This window comes from Malania oleifera, chromosome 11 (genome assembly GCF_029873635.1).
Source record: "Malania oleifera isolate guangnan ecotype guangnan chromosome 11, ASM2987363v1, whole genome shotgun sequence".
Classification (NCBI taxonomy): Eukaryota; Viridiplantae; Streptophyta; class Magnoliopsida; order Santalales; family Ximeniaceae; genus Malania; species Malania oleifera.
This window is the reverse complement of record NC_080427.1, coordinates 40,891,430-40,917,832: the sequence shown is the minus strand read 5'-3', so window position 1 is coordinate 40,917,832 and position 26,403 is coordinate 40,891,430. Positions and strand designations below refer to the sequence as shown.

Here is a 26,403-nt window from a genome sequence, read left to right as displayed (position 1 = left end):
TCACGGGCACCCCCATACGTCCTCGGTTCTGGCACCTTGGTCTTGCTGACTCCCGGAGTGTTGGAGTTCCCCATAGCAAGAACCATCAGATTCACCTTTGCATCCAGATCAGCCATCCGGGCCTGCAAAGTTTCCACAGTGTGGTGAAAGTCCTCTGACATTTCACTTGTCAAACTTGCTTGATGTTGCTGTGATCCCATCACCTCATCAACAAGTCCCCTCAGTTGGGCCATCTCGTTGGCCATATTGTTGGTTGTCTCTTCAACCTGTGCTTCCAGTGCACCAAGTCTCTCAGCAGTGTTTGGTGCCATGGTCAACTACCAAAGCTTCCCAAATCCAATAACGAAGGCAATCGAATTCACGTAGCAACTCAACCTTGGGCTCTCACCAAGTGTCACCGACTTGGGCTCTGATACCAAATGTCACGGTCCGCCTTTTTCACACCGTTGTGAAGGGCCGTGCGGCGCTAGCTAAAGCACTCTTGCTTAACTAGCCAGCCTTTTGTTTACCAACATTCATCCACGGAACACTTTCATTAACATTCAATCAGATAGCAGCGGAAATAATAATCAATTCATGAAAGCCGTGGCAACCAAGTAGTAAATATTGAAGCAAACGTAATTCATTAACAAATCCTCCGTTGACATGTTGTACTTAGCGAGGGAGGCAAGTAGGCTAAGCACGTTGACAATTGCAAGTGAGTTTTACAATGATTGATGAACACTCACCCTCCCCTAAAGAGCTTTCTGGGCCATTCTCACTCTGGCACTAGGAAACATCAATGTGACCGAGGAGTCATACTGCCTTATTTGGCTTACAATGAAGTAAATACTGAAAAATAACCCTACACTAGTATTTACATGATGGAAACCCATCCCAAACACACGAGATAAGCGGTCACAGGCAAGCATAATGGCCTGAACAAGCTTAGCTCGTGACATTCAGCTATGCCTACTCCACGGGTAGATGAGATCAAAAACTTCACTATTTCAGGAGGAATTACAAGATGATTTGGAACCGGCCTTATACAAAATATCTCTCTTCTCTTATCCCTTGTCAAAATATCTCTCTTCTTTTATCTCTCCTTTACTTTTATCATTACTATATATCTACTTCCTTCAAGCATGCAATGTGTGTCTTCAAATGAGAAGGGGAGAATGCCCCTTTATAGGGCAATAAGGATAACTAAGCATTTATTGGGGTGAAAAACAAAGGGGTGGAAGATGAGGTGACATTCATATTTTTCATAACATTTCCCCTTGAATGTCACCCATATATCAACTCCTTCTGCTAAGATCTTTAAGATGTCTCATTCCGATGAGATGAACCAATTTCTTGAATGTTGTAGTAGGCAAAGCTTTGGTGAACAAATTTGCTAGATTATCACTTGATCAGATTTGCCAAACATCTATGTCACCATTCTTCTGGAGTTCATGTGTATAGAAGAATTTTGGAGAGATATGTTTTGTTCTATCACCATTTATGTATCCTTCTCTTAGTTGAACTATACATGCAGCATTGTCTTCATATAAAAATGTTGAAATATCTTTGATTGATTGAAGACCACAATTTGCTTAGATATGAGAAATCATTTATCTAAACCACACATATTCTCTACTAATTTCATGGATAGCTAGTATTTCAGAATGATTGGAGGAAGTTGCTGTAATTATCTGCTTTACGGATTTCCAAGCTATAGCAGTTTTTTCGTAAAGAAATACATATCCAGTTTGAGATTTAGTATTGTGAGAATCAGATAGATATTCGAAATCTGCATATCCTACTAGTTGAAATTTGGAATCAAATGAGTAGAATAGATCAAAATCAGATGTACCTCTCAAATAGCATAGAATGTGCTTAATTTCATTCCAGTAACGCCGAGTAGGAGCAGAGTTACATCTTACTAGTAAAATAACAGCAAATGCAATGTCGGGTCTTGTGCAATTGGTCAAATACATTAGAGAGCCGATAGTAGTTCCTCACTTCAAGACCAAGTAATTCCTCCCCCTCATCATGAGGTCGAAATGAATCCTTCTTAACATCAAGTGATCGCACCATCATTAGCGATCACAAAGGATGAACTTTGTCCATATAGAATTGTCTTAATACCTTTTCGGTATATTTAAATTGATGAACGAGAATTCCATCATTTATATGTTCAATCTATAGGCCAAGACAATATTTTGTCTTTCCTAAATATTTCATCTCAAATTCTGCCATTAAATAATTAGCAGCTTTAGTAAACTCTTCAGGAGTCCAAACTAAATTCAAATCATTAACATAAATAGAAATTATAGCAAATCTGGATTCTGATTTTTAATAAAAACGCATGGACAAATTGGATCATTTATGAATCCTTCTTTCACAAGGTACTCACTTAATCGATTGTATCACATGCGTCCAGATTGCTTTAACCCATATAAAGAACGTTGGAGTTTAATTGAATATAAATTTCTGGGTTTTGCTTCAGACAATTTAAATCCTTCAGGGATTTTCATATTAATTTCATTATCCAACGATCCATATAGGTATGTTATTACTATATTCATAAGGCGCATGCTCAGTCGTTCAGCGATTGCTAACCCAATTAAGAATCTGAAAGTGATTCCATCAATTACGGAAGAACATGTCTCCTCGTAATCAATTCCGGATTTCTGCGAGAAATCTTGTGCCACAAACTTTGCTTTATATTGAGTAATTTCATTATTTTCATTTCACTTGCGCACAATTGCCCATTTGTATCCAACGAGTTGGACATCTTCTGGTGTCTAGACTATAGGTCTAAAAACTTCTCTTTTTGACAGAGAGTTTAATTCTGATGTGATAGCCTCTTTCCATTTTGGTCAATCACTTCTATATCGAGATTCATTAACAGATTTAGGTTCAGGATCCTCATTACTTCGGGTAATGTCAGTAGCTACTGCATATGCGAATGTGTTGTTGACAACAACTTTATTTCTATCTTACATTTCTCCTGTGTAATGAATTGAGATCTCATTATTATCTCCAAGTACCTGTCCCTTTTCAAGGGATGTCTCTTCAAAAGTTTTCTCTTCAGGAGATTCCTCTTCAGGAGGTTTCATAATAGGGATTTCATTTTCAGGAGAAACAGGTTTGTGAATGTCGAATGGATTATCCACCTCTGTAATCTCTTCTTGAGTGTTTACAGATTTCAATTTTCTCCTTCTGGGAGTTCGATCTTTTGCACCAACAAGCCTTCCATGCTTAACTTGAGGTTTAGGTTCATTAGTCGGTTGTTGTTCTTCAGGGACATCAATACGTGCTAGAATATTTGCAGCAAGTATACGAGATTTTAATATGGCATTGGTATCTGCAAAAGAATCTAGTAATTGATTTGCAACCCCTTGCAAATGTATAATCTTCTAAACTTCAAGTTCACTTTGATTTGTACGAGAATCTAAATAAGATAAACTCATGACATTCTATGTGATTTCTGTTGTGCTTAATGCACTGATTTTGCACCCCATAATGTAGGGAATAATGCTTCATCAAAATGACAATCTTGAAATCGTGCTTTAAACAAATCACTTGTTAAAGGTTCAAGATATCTAATAATAGAAGGGGAATCAAAACCAACATAGATACCAAACTACGTTGAGGACCCATTTTAGTTCTTTTAGGAGGGGCAATAGGAACATATACTACACAACCAAAAGCTCTTAAATAAGAAACATCGGGTTGTTGCCCAAAAACTAATTGCATGGGTGAAAGATTATTGTAAGCAGTTGATCTTATACGAACTAAATATGCAGCATGAAGAATAGGAGGTCCCCAAATAGATAAAGGCAATTTGGTTCTCATAATCATAAGTCTAGCAATGAGTTGAAGTCTCGTAATAAAAGATTCAGATAAACCATTTTATGTATAGGTATGAGCAATGGGATGTTCAACATCTATTCCAAGTGACATGCAATAGTTATCAAAAGTTTGGAATGTAAATTTACAAGCATTATCCAAACAAATTGATTTAATTTAATAATCGGAAAAATGAGCTCGTAATCTAATCAGTTGAGAAAGAAGTCTAGCAAATGCAATATTACGAGTAGAAAGTAGAGAAACATGTGACCATCCAGTAAATGCATTAATTAAAACCATAAAATATCTATAAAATATCTAGATGGCCCAGATGGTGGATGTTTTGGTCCGCATATATCACCTTGAATTCTCTATAAGAAATTGGGAGATTCAAGACTTACTTTTGAAACATACGGTTTGACAATTAATTTCCCTTGAGAACCACATGAAATCATTTAATAAAAGAATCTTCTAGTTCTTTAGTGAATGACCATGTGAATTCTCAATGATTCTTCGCATCATTACATCTCCAGGATGTCCAAGACGATCATGCCAAAGTGTAAATAACTATGGGTCATTGCACTTTTGGTACAAGACATTATATGATTCAATTGCTTTAATCTTTGTATAATACAATCTAGAAGATAAAGTTGGTAGTTTTTTTAAAATTTGTTTCTTCCCAGAAATAATAGAAGTAATATAAAGGAATTATTTACTACCTTCATTTGTAGTTTCAATATAATATCCATCGAATCTTAAATCTTTAAAACTTAACAGATTTCTTTTGGATCACCTGGAATATAAAGCTTCATCAATATGTAATAAAGTACCACTAGGTAACTTTATATTGGCTCTTCAGAAACCTTCAATCAAATTTGTAGAACCAGATATTGTATAACGTTTGTTGAAGATTATATTCAAGTAATGGAAATATTTCCTATCTCGAAGAATTGTGTGTTGTAGCACTGTCAACTAAACAAACTTCTTCCAAAGACATCTTAGAATCGATCAAAACTTTAAGACAATTCACACTACAATACATATTTTAAAAATTCATTATTATAATTGATCATAACAACAATAAATAAGATAATTTATTTATAAAAAGGGGGGGGGCAGCCCAGTGCACAAAACTCCCGTGTATGCGAGGTCCGGGGAAAGGGCGGACCACAATGGGTTTATAGTACGCAGTCTTACCTTACATTTTTGCAAGAGGCTGTTTCCACGCCTCGAACCCGTGACCTCCAGGTCATATGGCGACAACCTTACCGTTGTACCTAAGCTCCCCTTCACGACAATTTATTTATTAAAATCAAAATACAATATTACTTACTTTATATCTTAAAATATTACATCATTATTTTCATCTTGATTTACAAGGAAATCAACAACATCAAGATAAACAGAGTTGGATGGCCTAGTATTACAAGGAAATCAACAACATTATTAGCAAAATTTGTTTCAACTTCTTTACTCTTTTCCTTTTCTTTTATAGAGGCTTGGTATAGATCTACCAAGTGCTTGAGCGTACGACAAGTTCGCGACCAATGATTTTTTCCTCCGCATCTGTAACATTCAATTTCATGATGCCTGAGTCGCAGATTTTGATCATTTACCCGCTTCTGGGGGTCATCCCTCTTCTGAGGGATTGTAACCTCACGTCGATGCCAGTGATTATTTCAACCACGGCCATGATCATACCCACGACCATGCGTATGGCCTCGTCCTCGACCACAAGATGTACTCATATTCACTTCAGGGAATGGGGTTAAACTAGTTAGACGAGTTTGATGATTTTTCATCAAAAGCTCATTATTTTGCTCAGCGACAAGAATACATGATATAAGTTCAGAAAATTTAGTAAATTTCACCTCCCTATATTGTTGCTGCAATAGCACATTAGTGGGATGGAAAGTAGTAAAAGTTTTTTCTAGCATTTCTTCATCAGTAATATTATCACCACATAATTTTCATTTCGAGCTAATCTTATGCAGAGCTGAGTTATATTCGCTAACTGTTTTAAAGTCTTACAACCTCAGGTGCAACCATTCATATCGAATTTTTGGTAAAATCACAGTTTTTTGGTGGTCAAATCTATCATTTACATTTTTCCATAGAATAAGTGGGTCTTTAACAGTCAGGTATTCAGTCTTTAATTCTTCATCTAAATGATGATGGAGGAAGATCATAGTTTTTGCGCGATCCTACAGGATGAATTCCATATAATAGTGATGTCCAAGTATGCATTTAGATAGATATCAACATCAAGAATCCATGATAAATAATTGTTGTCTTTGATATCAAGGGGAACAAATTCAATTTTGCTTAAGTTCGACATCTGAATAAATTAACAATAATAAGACATTTAGAAAACAAAATGTAAAAACTGAAATAAAATTGAGATAATAATAAAATATTATTTCCACCTTTCCGGTGCACTTAAATATGTTTCTTCAGGAACATTATATTATTTTCCTCAATTTGTACTCTTCAGGAGTCTGATTCCAATTTAAAATATTAAATTGGGTAATAATTTATTACCTTTTCCGGAGGTTAAATATACTACCTCATTTTTAGAATAAACGTTTCACCTCTTCAAGAGGTTAAAAATATACCATCTTCAGGAGGTAAATATTTACCATCTCTTGTGGAGATTAGATACATAGCCTCTTCAGGAAGTTTATCTCTTCGGGAGATTAAATATATAGACAAGATATTTAAATATATAGCCTCTTCAGGAGGACGATTTACCATCTCTTCTGGAGATTGGTATTCTTTAAACTTTAAAAGACATATTCTCTTAAGGAGAATATTATACTTTTGTGAAGTAAAAGTTACAAGAAATAAATTAAATAGGATTTAAAGAAATATCTCAGATAGTTAGAGTCTCGTGCTGATAACGTGTTATCAAATATGCAGAAAATAAAAGAGAAGAGACAGAAATTTTACATGGTTCGGCTATACCTACTCCACGGGCAGATGAGATCAAAAACTTCACTATATCGAGAAGAATTACAAGATGATTTGGAACCGGCCTTGTACAAAATATCTCTCTTCTCTTATCCCTTGTACAAAATATCTCTTTTCTTTTATCTCTCCTCTACTCTTATCCTTACTATATATTTACTTCCTTCAAGCATGCAATGTATCTTCAAGCATGCAATGTGTGTCTTCAAATACAAAGGGGAGGGTGCCCTTTTATAGAGCAATAAGGATAGCTAAGCATTTATTGGGGTGGAAGATGAGGTCCTATTCATATTTTTCATAACAGATAATTCAATAATTGTATAATGGAATTTATTATTTTTTTTCTTTCTAGAATTAGGCACACATGTTAAAACTTATTTTAAATTTTTAATTTAAAAATGGAATATATTAGCATTATATTCTAATAAGAATATTTTTTTGTTTATTGTAAGAAATATAATATGAAGATTTTTATCGCCGTGCTCTTTGGTGTGCAGCTGTTTTTTCTATCCTTTGGACCATGTGGATTGAAAGGAACCTAGGATTTTCATAAGTCGATCTACATGCTCACAACCTTTGTGGGATAAGGCAATTTTCCTTGCCTACTGGTGGGTGTGCTCTTTGAGATTCTTTAAGGGTCTTCCACCATCCGACCTCACAAAATATTGGAAGGCGGCCCTCTTGTAATGGAGTTTTTTATTGTATTTTTTTTTTTCTCTTTCTTTGGTATTTTCAGCTGTCTTTTGGTTTTTGCAGCTGTTCTAGTTAATTGAGTGGACTCCTTGTCCTCCAATCATGTACTTCATTTCTCAGGATTAATAAATTTTTCTTCTTTTTCTATCAAAAAATATATGAGGCAAGATACATTATATAACAAAATAATGTTGAGTATTGTACTTTAATAAGCTTAAATAGAACAATGTACCGTCATTCTATTTTAACATTATAAAGAATATAAATGAAATTACTTAAATATGACACTTAGTCCTACCATTTGATAAATAAATATATATCTTTTAAAAATTAATGATCTAAAATTAAATATTTTAAACTTATTTACTCAATATTATCCACTTGTAATCACGTGCAACATGTGACACATCTGCTAGTTTAAATAAAAGGTAAATTTAATTTTTAAAATTAAAAAAAATTACAAAGGAAATTAATAACTTTTCCATAAAAGTAGTGTTTTGATTATCAGATGTTGAAGATGAAGCTAGGTAACCAGTAAGTGATATATCGATCACTCATTGGTGATCAATTGGTGATCATTCCGCATAACTGCAAGGTAATCTTTTGCTTCCATTCTTTATGACTGCTATTTCTCTTCTTTTTATTCTCTTGTTCAATAGCCAGCAGTACAACAATAATTACCAAATCAAGAATGAGACAACAAAAAATTCTTATCATTACAACTACTAATACTATTTTCGAATTTTTCTCCTTAAAGTTAAAACAATGGAGCTACTACCCCAAAATTTCCAGTCCCTCCTAATTCCACCCCAACAGGAGAAAGAAGTAGACAAAGAAGAAGATGATGACAATGATAATGTGAAAAAAAAAAAAAAGGAATCGTTCTTCGAACTGCAGGAAGCAATTAAACATTTGAAAATTATGACAACTTAACAATTATCACATTAATAGTAAGCTAACAGCATCATGAATTGAAACCTGGAATAGATAGTCAGCATAAGCACTGACATTACGTAATAATGTTTGTTTTGATTGCAGCTTTCTGGACCTCCTGGAATAATGGCTAGATCTCTGCACAGAAGTCAATTCAGACACAAAAGGTTGCAAATCAACATCAGGAAAGCAGGAAATGCAAGACAAACCAAACTTAAAGAAAAAAAGAAAAATAAAATTTTATGTTGAAAATGAAAACTTGATTAGTTGTGTTTTGGGTTAGCATAAGGATAAAATTTTAAAAAGCCGAAGCTAAAGTACATAGAATGGCATGCTTAAAAGATTAAAATCAATGCTTCGTGCAATCAGAATATTGACAGATCTTTTGGATGGTATAGCATCCCTTAAGCCATTTATTAGAGCATTAAAAAGTTAGTTGCAGTTTACTGTAACTAGAGCCATAGATCTTGAGGCCATGGTCATAGATTTTTCATTTTAGAGACCGAGTTATTTTGTACATAGGGTAATTTGAAGAGTCTTTAATGAGTTTAATTCTCAAATTATAACCTTGAAAGATAAATTACAGGTTGGTCTAGAAGTTCCTTACGCTCCAAGCAAATTGAGTCCCAGTACAACAGCAAGCATGGAGTCTATAAAAGGGTTTGAAACCATATCTCTCACATCCATATCCACAGCCTCAAAATCCTACAAACTAAGCCCTTATTAATGTTACCCATTTCATTCACAGCCTTAATTTTCAGCATACCAGCAACTTCCTTGTGCTCCAAATTCTACCCCAAAATTCACACATCAAAACCTGAGCCTCTGGCTATCAAGTGTTTTTTTCAACAGCAATCCTGTTTCCCAGCCTTAAAAAACCACTAAAACCCTTTACAGAATCTGATTTACAGAATTTTTATTGCATGTTGGTTGCTCTGTGCCAGAAAGCCAAAAGGTCTCTCTACTTTCACATACACACAGCATTTTGGCCTTCCAATAACATCAAAGTCTCATCAGAAATCATAGAATAACAGGCCTAAAAAATTTACTTCCCATCAATATTGATAACAAGAATTCCTAGTAAAACCAGTTAACAACCTACAAGGGTGCTAAATTAAAAGGAAAAAAGTCACCAACCTACAACTTTAGATTGTAACAATCAATTTGCTTGAAGCTGTAACAACCAGACAACCACACAAGAAAGGCAATGAACTCAACGATAAACAGAAACAGGTGCACCAACAAATGCAAAGCCTCCAATCAATCTCAACCATCTTACCCACCAAATACAAACAAAACTCCCTGTTCATACTTTCAAAGATTTTATCAATACAAATCATGCAGTGTCATACCACTTATGAAAATGCACATGTTGCAGTTACCATATCACTAGTGGGTACTTGTGTGTTAAAAATAGTGTTTGGTTATGATTTAACTGTTTTGTTGGGAGTGTTTGAATCCTTTGTGCCTTGAATGGGAGCAACTCGAGGATTTGATTTGAGGATTCTTCTGCTTCTTTCTTCACAAAACCCTTTCTTTCCCAGTTGAAAAATCCAAATCCTTCTTATTTTCCCCTAAACCATTTTACCTATTTCCAGTTTTTGAGGAAAATTTGGTGGTGCTGCCCACTGTTGAAGGCTTTTTGTTGGTAAGATATATGGACTTTGTTAGGAGTAAGAAAGGAATTGAATTTTGGAGATGTGCAGTTTTTGCTCTGTTTTGGACTGTATGGATTGAAAGGAACTCAAGGATTTTTAAAGACAAAACATGCCCCTTCCTGTTCTATGCAATAGAGTTTTTTTTTTTTTGCTTCTTTTTAGGCTCACTCTTCGGGGTTTTTTCAAGGAGTCTTGTCATTAAACATCCAGCATGATTGGAAAGGGGCTCTCATTTAATTGTTTCAGTTTCTCTTTTTCTGTTTTTTGTTTTAAAGAGGATTACTTATCCTCCACTCACTGTAATTTTCTCTCCTTTCACTTAATGAATTTCTTTTTATATAAAAATAAAATAAAATAGTGTTTGGATGAAGCCTTAAGCAATTATATAATTAAGTACTTGTAAAAAATTTCTTCAAAATTCTTATTTAAGAAACATTTTTTGTGTAAGTAGCATCGAATTGCTTTTGGAACTTTTAAGAGGAAAACAGCACCCACTCATAAGTGGTCACTTTTGCTACATGATATTTAAAAAGAGAAATAAGGGAAGGAGCCCAAACAGTCATTCGAACTTCCATGGCTGCTGATCAGAGTCGTCTCTTATCTCTTCTCTCTGTTGAGCTTGCCATTCTATACTCCAGCAACAACCAGCGCATGCATTGTGAATTTATGAATCAGCTACTTAGGAAAGACTTCTCATCACTTCAAACAAAATACTTAATTCTTCTCAAACTATGAATCAGAGGACCAGGTGGAAGTAAGTACCTCGAGTGGTGACTTAATTCATTGAGGTCACCAATTTGTTGCAGTTAGGTCACTGAACTTCACAGAGTGTTGCAATGTCCATTATTCCATTCAAGGAAAAAGCCCCTTTGTTAAAATTGCTTACGTGGCAGCTCCAAGACCCACGCATGCTTCTTTTTTTTTTAATGAATTTTAATCTAACAATGACAATAATAATTTGAAAACAGTGAGGGGATCATCTCCTCCTTCAAATACCCACAACCATGGCAAGGAGCATTCCTGGCGGCAGCGAAGTTGGGCCAAGCAATGATCCAGAGAGCGCAGCAGGTGGCGTGTCAGGTGGAAGAGCTTCCCGCCAGAAAAAATGGAGGAAGATGCAGGGGTCCCTCAGAGCGCAGAGGCACCAACGGCAGCAAGCCCATCTCTGTATGGGTACTCTTCTACCATATCTTTCTCATCATATCTAACTATACCCCAAGAGTAAGCCACAGGCTGTGATGCTTAAACTAGGCACCTACCATGGCTGATCAGTGGCTGCTCTGCAGTACCTCACAGTGGCCATACTCGCGATAGTGATTGTTGAGTCCATGGTTTCAGGTTCTCCAGTGCACAGCTATAAATATTCAAAGAATTCAAATTAAGGTGAAATTGAATATGGGTGATCCTGAAAGAGCCTATGAGGCCTGGAAAGGGAATATTGCACAGGTTCTGATGATTTTGACGCAGAGATGGAATTGACCCATCGAAGATGCCATCATTACCAACATTTTTGCTGTTGCAATTGAAGAAATGATCGGGTTGTAGAGACGATGCTGAACAAGAAATCAAGGACAGAGGGACAATTTCAGAAATATCGATTTCCGGATCACCAAGTCTTCTATGATATGCCATGGGGGTGGTAGTCCCACCAATCCCACTATTTGTGGCGCTGCGACGGCGGCCGAAGTACTGGTTATTGATGTTTGGAACTACTTATTCTTGCGGCTACCGCTGATGGGGACATTGCAGAGAGTTCTGCCTTTAGTACAATGCCTCTTGCAGATTTGCAGAAGCAGCGAGGCTGTGACTTGTTATAATTGTTGTAGTAATAGAATTTTGGGTTGGTAGAATCATATCGAGGGCACTTTAGTGGTGGCTCCAATTGCTGTTGCAGGGGTTGCCACATCATGAAGATTGTCCTGGAGGCAGCTGCAAAGCAACCGCCACCGCTGCCGTTGCGAGAACCCATTTAAGGAGATGAACCCCTTGTGTTTTCAAATTATTATTATTATTATAAAGATTGTCTTGGAGGCAGCCGCAAAGCACCTGCCATCGTAGCCATTGCAAGAACCCATGTAAGGAGATGAACCCCTTGTGTTTTCAAAATATTGTTATTATTATTATTATAGATAAAATTTATAAAAAAAAAAGGTGGAGGGGGAAGCATGCATGGGTATCAGAGCTGCCACATAAGCAATTTTTAATGGGAAGGCGTTTCCCTTGAACAGCATAAGGGACATTGCAACACTCGGTGAAGTTTAGTAACTTAATTGCAACAATTAAAAGTTCAGTGACCACAAGAGGAATTTCTCTGGCCAGGCAAACAGCCCACAGATGTTGAGGAGGCCAATGGTTTGAAAGTCAACTACTGGGATTCCAGATGATGAACCGATCTTTGGTGTAGAAACTTCTCCTTGAAGGCAAAAAGAAATCTTGTGGCTAAATAAACAGTTTTTAGGCTCATTTACAACTTCCACGAACTTCCAATCTCTATCTTCCCTCTTGGATTTTTTTTTTATTTGCATCATCATGGAGAAATCAATGGCTTTGCAATTTTTTCTAATGATTTTATAGCCATTAGCTACAACAAGAACAACAAAAAACAAAACCTTAAGTCTCAAAAGGTGGGGTCAAATACATGAATCCTTCTCCACCAATTTGCATGATCATAGGCAATTTCCTAATACAACTTCAAGGCTATTAAAACCTTACTATCTCATTCTAAGTTTTTTAGGTCTACCCTCCAGCCCTCCCTTTCTATTATTACTAATATTTACTAGCTCACTCCTCATTGGTGCACTATTTGGTCAAACTACAAATGTCCAAACCATCTGAGTCGCTCCTCCCTTTATCTTACCTTCTACGGGTGCTATGCTAAGTTACAATGAATATGTTCATTCTTTAATTTATCTCTTAAAACAGTATACCACTCATACACCTAAGCATTCCTATTTCAACAATTTCTACATTTTTTATCTTTCAAAATTATGATCCATAACATAGCTAGTCATATAGTTGTTCTATAAAATTTTCCTTTCGATGGTCTTGGAATGGAATATTTTTTTGATGTTTTGATGAAAACATTGAAGATTGGGGCTCAGCTAGATTTGCTCAAGTGGTAAGGGCGAAATAAGGCTTTGGTGACCCCAAGGTCCGAGGTTCGATTCCCCACTTGAGGTTTGCCTAGTGAATTACTAGGAATGCGTCATGGGTGGGTGGCAATGTTTTCATCCCCCCAGTTTTGGTGCCGCCTAAGTGGGTCTAAAAGGCTTGCCCAAGTTGAAGTTTTGGGTCGTCCAAAAAAGGGGGAAAAAAAAAAACACACACACACATTGGAGATTAGGAAACACACACATGCACACACACAACACCAACAAAAACAATAACCAAAATTTTTTTTGGTTATTATTTCTCTGACTATATATGATATTTATGCATGGGGAGAATAGTTTGTTGGGGGTCATTCTATCTCCTTCATTGTTTACTAATATCTCTTTGTCTATATATAATTATATATGCTATACATATATCCATTTATCTACATTTTTTTTGTTTTGATATCAAAAGAAGGCATCATTAATAGAAAGAGAATTTACAAGAGGGAGAATAAGAAATCCCCCACAACAAACTAAGACTCTCCAAGACTAAACAAAAACATAAAAAATGCCCAACAAAAAATCATCAAATCAACATATTCCTCCAATTTCTTTGCAGCTCTTCAAAGCTTGCCACTTTAAAAAGGCCATACCTAACACACCACAAAGAGGCCATATATTTTATTTTTTCCTAAACCAACATCTGATTTAATTTTTTCCCATAAAATATCAGAGTTCCATCGATGAATCCCATAGTACTGAGAATAAGCCACACTTCCATAAAGTTGCTATGTCCTTTCTTCTGCCAAAACCTACAAAGGATATTTCTAAAAGGTGTTCCACCAAGGGAGGACAAACCCAGCTTTATCCCAAAATGCCAAAAAGCATATTCCAAATACTCCAAGAAAATTCACATTGCAAAAGAAGGTGAGAAGTTGTCTTAAGAGTTCTTGTAACAAAGCACTCATAAATCAGGAGAGAAAGCCTTCATAGGTCTCCTAATTTGCAACAAGTTATTGGTATTTATCGTATTAAGCACAAGCAACCAAGAAAAGCCTTTATTTTATGGAGAACCTTAGCCTTCCAAATAGTGGAGTATAACAAGAAAGAAGAGTTGGAACGAACCAAAAATCCAAAAAAAAGATTTTCGAGAAAACACACCTAACTAGTCCAGACCAAGAACGAGTGTCCCTCCCCAAAGACAGATTACTCCCACTCAACAAAGATAACAAATATGAGAATTCCACAATCTTCCTATCGTTTAGAGGTGTCCAAAAATGAAGATTCCAAAACACCAAAGGACTACCCAATTTGCCAACAAAGAAAGAAATGGCTTTATTTTGTTCAGAACTAAGATGAAATAGATAAGGGAAAGAAGTAGAAAATAGTGCATTTCGCACCCAAGGGTCTTTCCAAAAACGAATATGAGAACCTTTTTTCAATATAAAAAAGAAAAAAAAAATGAAAAGGTCGTCTTACTCAAAACCCCAATTATAATTATGACATCCCTCCCTCCCCACCTCAAGTTTAGTGTGAAGGATGAAAGAAGGACAAATCTAAGAAATGGATCTCCACGGACTCCCCAAAAAGCATCTTAAATTAGCATTAGTATCCCACCAATTCTCATCCAACCCAAACTTACTTCTTATTACTTTATGCCAGAGGGACGATTCTTCTAGAGGGAAATGCCATAGCCATTTAGCTAGAAGAGTGGGATTTTAGACACCTACTAGCCAATACCCAAACCACCTCCTTTATAGATCTACAAACCTCATTCCAACTCACTAAATGGTCACTATGACTCCCCCTGCAGGACCACAAAAACTTTTTCACGATCCTCTTGAGCTTGCTAGCAATTTGCAATCCCCGCCAGAATCTTGAAGGCAGACAAGAAATATAACGAGGTGCTAGTAAGACAAACCTAAATCAAAGTAATTCTACCCCCAAGAGAAAAAGGACTCCCTTCCAACCATCCAATCTCTCCGTCACCCCTTCCACTACCAAATTCCAAAAATTTGCAGCTCCAGGGTAACAGCAGGGTTACCCCAAAGAGACACCTAAGTGTGTCAAAGGCCAATCCAAAATACCACACCCCACTTTGTTCACCCACTCCCTAACATGCTCGATTGGCGCATTCATAGCCGCTAAACCCCTCTCCCCCCTATATTGATTTTAAGCCCGGACACCCTCTCGATGATATGAAGAATACCCAAAATACACCTAAAAGAGAGACTATGATCATCTACAAAGAAAATGTTGTCATCAGCGAACAGGAGTGTGAAACCACTATCCCCTCCCTCCCCACTACCAGCCCTATAACCAAATCCTTCCCACCACCTTATCCACCATCCTACTCAAAACATCTACTACAAGAACAAACAAAAAAAGGGATAAAGGGTCTCCTTGTCTAAAACCCCTCAAAGCACCAAACCAAGATTTAGGCTCACCATTCACAATGACTGAAAACCACACATTAGACAAACGACCCCTAATCCAACGATGCCAACGCACTCCAAAACCCTTTCTCATAAGAACTCTATCCAAAAAACTCCAGCTCACTCTATCATAGGCTTTTTCAAAATCTAGTTTAAAGACAAACCCCCTCTTCCTATTCCTATGAATATCCTCCACCACTTCATTGGCAACTAAAATAGCATCCACAATCTGCCCTTCTTTTTTTTTTTTTGTCCATAATAATATTATCTCATTCAAGCCAACTTCCAATTCAAAAAGCATATGTCCTCAAAAGAGGAGAGTAAATGGGTAAAATATCATCACAAAATAACTGCTTAACACTAAAATAATTAAACAAAACAAAAAATGACGCCACTAAAAAAGGCTAGTCTAGCTACAAAACACAATATAATAACACAGTTCATTAATGACTTAGAAGGCGTATCATTTCATATCCTGATGAGCTCCGGGGTCTAGCATCTGCACCCATCTAACAAGCTCATATATTGCTTGGGTACATAAAAACCCTAACCCTATCTCCCATAGACTTGGGAGGCAGATTGGATTTGAACTTGGCTCGAACAATACCACTGTTACCATGAGGCCTCGTGACCTTCCCCCAAATGCAACAATAGTGCGATCCGTTCTTCTTCACCTTCGCCTTGTAGATGTACGCCATGCACTTGCCGCAGTACCTCGCGACATCCTCCTTTGTGTTCACGCCTTTGATCTGAATCAATGAAGTGTTCAGATACTGGTTCGACTTCGACCTCTAGTAGCCGAGAATCGTTCCCCTCACGTAGAGCCTGACTCGCTCTCCTTGGCGTTAATTCACCATTTTCGCCGGCGCTAGCTACAAAATACGCTGTGAGTGGAAAACCCTAAACCCAATCGCACATCCACAATCTGCCTCCCCCAATGAACGCCCTTTGGGCACTAGAGATGGTATCATCAAGCACCGCACTCAACCTATTAGCTAAAACTTTAGTAATAATATTATACAAACAAGACAAATAGATAATCTATTTATCTATATATAATTATTTATACATATATGCTGCCTTTTCTGACAATTGCATTTATTTATTCTGATTTGAGTCAGAAAATCAGCAATTACTTTCTGGCACAACAAGCCAGTACTTATTACTTAAGAGTTAAGACTGACCCCAACAAGCTTTGAAAGAGCCATCAACATTTCCTCTTTGGACAAATTAAAATACAAAAAAAAAGGGCAGCCCAGTGCACAAAGCTCCCGCGTATGCAGGGTCCGAGGAAGGGGCAGACCACAATGGGTCTATAGTACGCAGTCTTACCTTACATTTTTTTGCAAGAGGCTGTTTCCACGCCTCGAACCCATGACCTCCAGGTCACACGGCAACAACCTTACCATTGCGCCGAAGCTCCCCTTCACTCTTTGGACAAATGATTTTCCAAAAATTTCTCTTGCTCCTATAGGACTTCAAAAGAACCAATCCAAACAAATCCTACCAAAAAAGACTTCAGCCTAAGTAGAAATATCAGTCAACTTATGCAACTCCATCTGAAACCCTTTGTGCCAATCAGGATACGGTTTCTTCTTGAATTCTCATCCATAGATATGAATACGGTCACATGAAAATATCTTTAAGATCCAGGGCACATCCCACAAGTCTACATAAAGTTCCTAATCCTCCCCACACCCACACCCACCCCAACGTGCAAGAAATGCCAACAACTCCCCAAGTCCCACAAAGCATTTCTCCAATCGAGATCATTCAAACCCCATGCTAAAGCAACACAACATCAAACTATCCAGACAAACAAGCTACAAATAATTCTATACTAAAAAGAAAAGAATTATAAACCCACCTCAGAAACCAGAGCAATAGAAGCTCACTTCATGCTTCCAAGCTGGAATTCTGCAGAACAATATGCCCAATTCCTGATACCTGCATACCAAGAGAAGGCTTTATGCATTATTTTGAACAAAAGCTGCTCTCTTCTTCCATCCATTCTCACACTAGACCCCCAAATACGATCGCTGATTACATCAAAGAAGGGAATTTCACTTCCATAGCCAATTTCTCCAGCTTTTCAGCTAAGCTGCCTCCATTTTCCTACTAAAGTCTTGCTCTGATAGCAACAAAATTTTGGACTCCTCAAAATCATTGAAAAGTGATGTAGAATAGGATTGATATTTTTCAGAGGCTGAACTTTATTCGTAATTTTAGGCTCTATTTTTATTTGTTAATTTTTTTAATATTTTATGAGTTGTCCAGAAGGCTTGATTTTTGTATTTCATGAGTTGTTTACAAGGCTTAATTTTACACTTAAGCCAAGGCTTAATTTTTTTTCTGTAATTTTATGCTTAATTCAAGGGTTATAAGACCACTGATCATCAAGACTACTTGATTAATAAAATTTAGTTTTCATTCTATCACTTGGAAACCCTAGAACTGATATAGGGCCCGATTAACTGCTCCAGCATTAATACCTAAACCAAATGCTTCCTTTTGTGTCAGAGCAGACTTACCCTGACTAGTGGCGAGCACTGTAGGAGAAAGCAGCCATTCTGTAGACAAACGAACCTCTTAATTTTAGGCTTTAGTCATAATTTTCTAGGCTTCGTTTCTATAATTTGATGCTTACTTTTAGGGTCAGAAGACCGCTGGCCATCAAGACTACTTGATTAATAAATTTTAACTCTAGGAAAGCCTAGAACTAACACAGAAGGAAGCGTAGGTGAGCTTCATGCATTCTTGGGGACTGCCAAGAAGAGAGTGGAGAGAAGAAAATTTTGCTGAAATTCAGGGTTAGAAGTGCATGCGCAATCAGCTTCATCTTGACAGTCAGATGGAGATTTATTGTTAAATTGTTCTGAAAATTTGACAGCTTGTTACTCGTCCTTCTTCATTATGGATGGTTTGATTGTCATTTGGAGCTATGTAGACCTCATTTCATGTCTAGGACAGCAGCCTCTGTTTTTGGGTGGGTCCTCTCCATATCTCATTCTAATTTGTTTCCATCCTGCTGGTGACTATTCATTTTACTTTGGCTGCAAGAATTTGCTATTCTTGATGATTGTAGTTGATGCATGCCTCTATCTCAACAAGGGAAGACCCATTGTCATTTTGATATAGTGGAAGATAGGAAGTGGACTTAGGTCCTACGGTATTTCTCTTCACTAAAGGGTTTTCCATGTAAATTTTGGTGCTCACTTTGTATTTGTCTGGCTTATTTGTGTTGTTGATTGCTAACTACTTCTGATTTTTGGTCATTGATTATTCTGCTTAGTGTTGATTTGGAGTCTTTGGACTAGGGGAAGGTTTATCACGGGCAATTATTTTAGCCATCACCTCTATCCTCCCTTCCCCAACATCAATCTCCACGAGAAAAGGGTGTGGTTGACAAGGACTCAAAAACAATAATCCCATAGCTGATCCAATCGACAACCAGCAAGATACAAATACTGACTAAGGGATCAAACTAAATCTACCTAGCATCAACAGGACTTTGGAAATAAAAGAATGCCTGGATTGATCTATAAAGCTAAGACATTTTTTAACTATGCAAGCATTCCAGAAGATAAGGACATGGAGTAACAACTCAAACGAGTTTCGGCATGGTAGGATCAAATGCTATTCAACCAAAGGCAACATGAGATGCATCTTGTGGCATCATAGCAACGGATGAGGTGGTTGCTCTCTGCCATATTCCTACTGCCATACTATGAACAATATCTATCTATTTTAAAAACTGTAGAATTGCTATCAGGATTTTCAATTCCATTTAGCAATATATGGACCAGTTTAGCAATTTAACATCTCTGAAAAACTTAGCAGAAAATGGGGCTTAACAAATTGCAAGGATGGTCTCCTTCTAGTGGAAGATCAAGCTTCCTTATATACCCTTTAGAAATTAGATGAGTCTTGGCTTTGCAAGTAAAGATACAATTAGAGAGGGTTGCATCACAAATTCCAATGTTTTAAAGGCAAAGGCGTAAGGCAAGGCGTTGGGGCACAAGCCTTTTAAGAATTTATTTTTAAGATTAAAAAAATGTAAATAAATTTTATATATTTAAAAAAAAAAAAAATTAAGAAAATCACAAATATAATGTAAGAAAGAAAAATTATATATACTTTGCAAACTACATGGCAGCCATTCAAAAATTGCTAACTTGAATACATGGCATTAATTGTGACAAGAGATAGCTATTATACTATTACAAAGTTCAAATTATTTTCATGATCTAAGATACAACTCTCTGTTATATTGGAAAGATTGAGGTTCAAGAGTTATAGAAATCAACTCATATTATGATATTCCTTTTATACAAACATGTAGTTAAAATTTTTTAACCAATTTTTTACTTGAGAATCACACACCCAAAATGCGTAAACCTCAACTAGAAAGGCTCAAAAGGTATGTATTTTCTAAAAATGTGTTAGCCTCAGCATATAATGCGTTAGCCTTTATGGAATTTGGTATTTTAGATTGAGCCTCGAGGCATTTTAGGCATGAGGTGCCTTGAGGTGAGCCTTAAGGCGAGCCTCGATTAAGCCTTTTTAAAACACTAATAAATTCAGTTCATCAATTCTTGAGTCAACCCATGGTGTAGCAAATGCTGCCAGTAGAGAAAAGCAAGTTGCAGAAGGGAGAAGCCCAACTTAAACCACTCAATATTGAAGAGAGGGAGAAATAACAGGTCTAGGGCCCCAACCAAATGGAAAGAAGCATCTAGAAAGCCTTGTGCCAAGCCAGACCTCAATAAGTGCTTCCATTAGAAAGAGTACTACTCGAGCATTGGTATGATAAGTTCCCAAAAAGAGATAGGGGAATAGATCATAGGTAGGTCAATGTCAAGGAACATAAACAACCCGACCTAAAGGATGATCCTGATTGTGAAGTTGAACAGTCAAAATTGTATATCAATCTGAAAGATGTGCAAACTGAGGAAGGAAAATCTTACTCTTACGTGGTTAGGAGATTGACATTGGTGAAGCCCAAACTTTGAGGAGACTGAGGACCAAAATGCCACAACATTTTTTTGGACTCAAATGTAAAATCAAGCAGAATATCTATGATATCATTGTCAAAGCAGAAGCAACAAGAATATTGAGTCCAGGGACATTGTCAGGAAATTGCAAGTGTCAACTGAGAAGGCTTAATTAAGGTGTAATTTTATCCTTAATTTTAGGGTTTTGAGGACTATAAGTAACCTTGTACGGCCAAACTTTATCCCTGCTTGCAAGAAATTCAGGATTTGATCTAGGACAAGATTAACTGCCTTGTTGTCAATACCTTGAACCCTACAATTATGTTTTGCATCAAACAGCTAAATCATGGTCCTTCTAAGATGCACCATTGAATAATCCTAAATCAAGTTGAATAGATATATGGGAGCGGACCAAAAATAATTGGGATAAAGGCTTTGTTGTTGGTGGTAGCATAGTCCTTCCTTATGCATTAGATTATCACAAAAAATGTTTGTTGTGTAGTTAACATTAAAAAAAATGTTGATATTCCAAGTATGATATGCATAAACAAGAAGTTGAGCAATAAGAAGTTTTTTTTCCCATGGATTAAATGTCTATAAAAACTAAAAACCCTTAGTTCCTCTTGCATGAAGAATACAAACACCAAAACATAATAAATTTCATAATCCCCTTAGCTATGGTGAAGCTTACTTCTTCTAGAGTCATTGTACTAAGTTTGGTTTGAATATCATGCAAATCCAAATCCAAGTCCAAATCTCAAATTCAACTCCAAAATGCAGCCTGAGAATCATCCAAAGGTTTGCTCTATTTTCATTGCTGCAAGTTTAAATCGGGTTTGCTCTATTTTCATTGCTGCAAGTTTAAATCTTCCCCAGAAAACAGGTTAATCTAAAAGACCGTGAACAATGACGGATAAGTGTGAGCACGCTTGCGTGCTTTTGCCCTCTCTCATTTCGTCTAATTAACCTAAAAAGCAACTAATATGAAGCATTCTACGCCTACGCCGTTAGAAAAATTTTGCCAAATGCAAAAAACCAAGATCATTGGCGGCCATAACATGATGAATTAAAAACGGGGCAGAGACTTACAGAATCCCAATGGGTGCGTCTTCGACGATCCAAAACGGGGGTTGAATGGAAAAAGGCAGCTCTCAAACGTATACAGTTTTGTTGAGAGTTGATCAAAGCTGCTGCTCTCATGGCGCTGCTCATGCTTGAGAGAGAGAGGTAAAAACTCCGAGACCAGAAAGCGACGCCGTCCTCCAAACACCACTCGGGAGGAAAGGGAAGGAGAAGAGTGGTGAAAATTTTTCTACGGAATCTATTATTAGTTTGTACGGTGGCCTTTTTTTGTTCCCATTTTTCGTATTTAAAAAATGTGCTTTTTTATAATTTATTAATTACATTATTATTATTATTATTATTAAATAAAGCTTTTTTTGTGTGAATAGTGCATACACTTTAATTTTGAACGACGCAAAATATTATTTTAACTAAATTATAAACATATTCCAACTTGATAGAGAGGATTGGTGATTTTTTATTATTTTTGAAAATTCAAAAAATTATAGTTATTTTTTGAAAAAAATAATAGATGACTTGGTAAATTAATAAATTTTGGATAATTGTGGAGGGTTTTTTTTTTTGCACTCTTTCAAAAGGGTTTTTCTCATAAAATTTGAACTTTTCTTTCTATTTTTGCTCATCTAGGAAATCATTTTCTCATAAATTCGTAATTTTTTAAAAAAATTCAATCGGTATATTACTAAATTAACAAAGTTATAGATAGTTATTCGTATATATTTTTTACTCTTTTTACATTTTTTTGCCTCGAAATAACTATCTATGACCATTAAAAACTACGAAATATTTGGTGCATTAATATATTTTAAAAAATATTAATATCTTGAAATAATTAATTATATAAATTTATCAGTGAAATACATGCTAACATGGAATCAAGTGAAGTTGACTAAGAGAAGTGCAAGCCTTCTTAAATTTTCGTCTCGTATCTATTTAACTTTTTTCTCCTTCTTTAGGTTGATATTTAACGATTAAATTGTTAAGAAGAAAATGATGTACTTTTATTGATTTATTGGAGTATAAGGTGAATTAATCAACACTTCATAGGACGAATGAATTAAGACTTTAAAAAATAAATAAAATGACCATTTTGTCATCTCCTTTTATACTTTGTTAGTGATATTTTTTAGAGTGTGGAAAGACATCAGCAAGTAAAAAGAAGTATCGGGGATTCAATTTTAGGAAAATACACTCACGGAGGCAACGGTACCTTTGGATAATGAGAGTTTACTCTGTGAGCCAACGAGAACCATGAATGGTGAGAGTTCGCTCTATGAGCGCCAACGGGGACCATGGATGGTGAGAGTTTTCTGTGAACAAGTGGAGACCGTGGATGATAATGGAGATATGTCCCAAGAGTCGGGTTGGCTGAACGTCCAACTGATGCACAAAAATCGTGTCTGCATCCGAACTTTACCCTGATCAGCGAGACATGGGGGCGAAGGACGCTGATCCGTAGGTTTGGTGCCGTACCAGGGGGTCCGAATGACTCGTTGGTGGCTAAAATTCCTATGTAATAAAAAAAATAAAATCTCTTTAAAAAATATTAAAAAAATTAAAATACACATACACATGCATTCATTAAATATGAAATACAATAACAACATATTTTAATAATGGCGTTGCTAGCATTCTAACAATTTTACAAATGTGCATCCCAAATTTGACATGAAGTTATTTTGGGTATTGCAGACTCAAGTGATCATTGTATGAGAATAAAATGACCAATTTATCCTCTCTTTTTTTCTTTCTTTTTTCACTTACAAAGTGAAAAGTTGCATGGCAAAAGACTAGTGATGGTTTAAAAAAACCAATTGGCACTCCACCTTATATATAATGATAATCCTACCCTTAATTTTCAAATGAAAAAATCAATTTGTACCCTTTCTATCTCTCTCTCCATCTCTCTTATTTTGCCTATGCTTTTTGGGAATGTCAATAACACCTCTCTTTTTTTATTAAAGAAAAAAGATAGACACACACATAGTCATTAAATGTATGGATAAATATTAAGATTAATTGCATATCTTATTTAAAAATATTTTAAATAGGTCATTTTACTTTTGTATTCTAAGATAAACTCTATTAGTTGTTAATGTGATAGAAACATATTTTATTAATGATGTTATCAGCATTCAATCAACTTTACAAACTTGGGCCCAATTTTAGTGTTGTGCTTTTTTGGGTTCACATGTTAAGCTCGAGTATTATTAATTATGTTATTATTATAGAAAATAAATCTTTTTGTGTGAATAGTGGATACACTTTAACTTTGAAGGACGCAAAATATTATTTTAACTAAATTCGTGGACATGGTCCAACTTGATGCGGAGGATTGGTGATTTTTTATCATTTAAAAAAATTCAAAAATGTATAGTTACAAGAAGAGTACTTTTTTGTGCACTCTTTTAAAAAAAGGGTTTTCTTGTAAAATTTGAGGTTTTTTTTTTTTAATCTCATTTTGTTAATCTAAGAAATTATTTTCTCATAAATTCATAATTTTTTATATAAATTAATCAGTAGATTAGTAAATTTAAAAATTTATAGATAGAAATTCTTATATATATTTTTATTTTTTTACATATTTTTTGCCAATGACAAAATAATTATACATAGGTTTGGTACTGCACTAGGGGATCCAAAGGTGTCACGACCTGCTCATTTTTTCACATTTTTTTTTAATAATAATATCTTCATAAAATCAATACTACACATCTCATATTCCCGCTCAGCAGGTCACAATTCATCTGAACCCGTGGGTACCAGGGATACATCAGAACATACAGCAGAAGCCTACGCAACAGAAAATGTACAATCATATTCATACCATCATACTATACATCACAATGTACCAGAGTTACTACAATCACTGTACTTCCATGCATACATCCCAAAAATGAAATCTAGGGACAATTCCAACAAAACCATGCTATCCCTACCAAAATTTACCCTTCAAAAAGGGCAAATGAACCACACTATGTCAGTGGGGCTTTTCCCACTCTCCTATCTGGGGCTCCTAAAAAATTTATAAAGTTTAGGGGTGAGACACCTCTCAGTAAGGGAAATAAAATAATACCAGTGTGTGGCAACATAAGTATTCCATGTTTTACATATATCATACATAACATATTCAATAATTGTTTATCAAATTTAGGAAAACATATGTATATCAAAACATGACAAAACATACTGCATTTCATAAGCATATCTCATCTCATATCATAATAATAATAACATAAAATAATCCTGGTAGGTTAACTGGATGTTGTCATGTATTACCCCCACATAACTGGGTTGTGTGGCCCGAAAGCGGAACCTGACGATGGTTGGCCTACCACTGTCAAGTTAATAGTCTAGTCTGTAGGTCCGATGGGTCTACCCAGACTGGTCCGTACACTAGGGGCGATAACAGCACACTTCTTGAAATAACCACATCGACCATCCAATCTCACACCACTTCATACAGTGGCGTTAACACGAATATCATGATCACGAGTACCATGGACACATAGCAACAGTACCGTACAAGTGCTAGCCTAGACCAAGCCAACCAGGTTCTGATATCATATACATATACTAAAACCGTGATACATAGATATCTCATATCATTCATTTTCACATCAATCATATCATTTGCATATATATATATATATATATATATATATATATATATATATATATATATACGTGTATCATGAAAATCATCGGCCCATACTCCGGTATTACACATTTTATCACAGCTCGATCCGCACACCGGCAAATCACATAGTACAGCCGGTACGCTGGCAAATCACATAGCTCAACCCGTACGCCGGTAAATCACATAACACAGTTTGTACGCTGGCAAATCACATAGTTCGGCCCGTACGCCGGCAAATCACATAGCTCGGCCCGTACGCCGGCAAATCACATAGCTCAGCCCATACACTGACAAATCTCATCCACATAGCACGGCCCGTACGCCGGCAATCATATCCATATAGCACGGCCCATACGCCGGCAAATCACATACATATATAAAAATATCTCGGCCCGTACGCCGGTTTTCCCATCATAAAAACTCATATCATCCACATTCTTAGAAAACAGTATTTCACAACATTTATACTCATGCCACACAAACGGATTTTCACATATTCAATCATACGATCATTTTCACAGTATTTTGCAAATATAAAATATATATATATAAATATATATACATTTTCCGCAAATAAGATGCTAAGTATATATATACATACATTTTCTCAAAGCAAACTAGCTTAGTTTATGCCCTTACCTGATTCCTGAAAAGCCCCTAAGAAAATCTTTCCCACACCCATAGGGTTCCCGACTCAACACCCTGAAAATGAAAACCCTCAGTATTAAAGTTCAGTATTTTTGTACGTACAACATTTTCTATAACTACCACGAAGTCAAATTTGACTTAAAAAGCCTTACCTCAACTCTGGGATGATTCCCAACTTCGTTTTCCCAACCATCCGCACTGACAAACCTGTAGAGAACTTCACTAGGAGCGTCGTGGTAGCTTCAAATCTTCAATCCGACGAGAAACGAGCCCAAAATTGAAGAGAGAGAGAGAAAGAGAGTGAGAGAGAAAACCGAAGAGGAGAGAGAGGGAGAAAGTTAGCTTCTTAGAGAAGCTTAAATTCGGATTTCCATATTTATAGAACGGGGGATTTCGTCGATGAGCCACGTCATTTGTCGACGAGTCCTTCACAATTTTCGT

General features: G+C 36.2%; 1 protein-coding gene and 1 pseudogene across 4 annotated transcripts in view; both read right to left on the bottom strand.

Moving 5' to 3' along the window:
• Positions 1-21,908, bottom strand: part of LOC131168545 (uncharacterized) — a 32,128-nt gene extending 10,220 nt beyond the window's left edge. Inside the window, exons 1-2 of one of the 4 annotated variants that reach the window (XM_058128054.1) lie at positions 21,681-21,908; positions 8,455-8,547 (exon numbers count right to left, since the gene is read on the bottom strand). In XM_058128054.1, coding sequence (XP_057984037.1) covers positions 8,455-8,547; positions 21,681-21,803 — 216 coding nt within the window. In that variant the 5' untranslated portion in view covers positions 21,804-21,908. The remainder of the gene's footprint in view (positions 1-8,454; positions 8,548-21,680) is intronic. The other 3 variants (XM_058128055.1, XM_058128056.1, XM_058128057.1) reach the window with 3 other exon arrangements.
• Positions 15,934-16,454, bottom strand: LOC131168546 (large ribosomal subunit protein eL33w-like; annotated as a pseudogene).
• Positions 21,909-26,403: the final 4,495 nt, after the last annotated feature.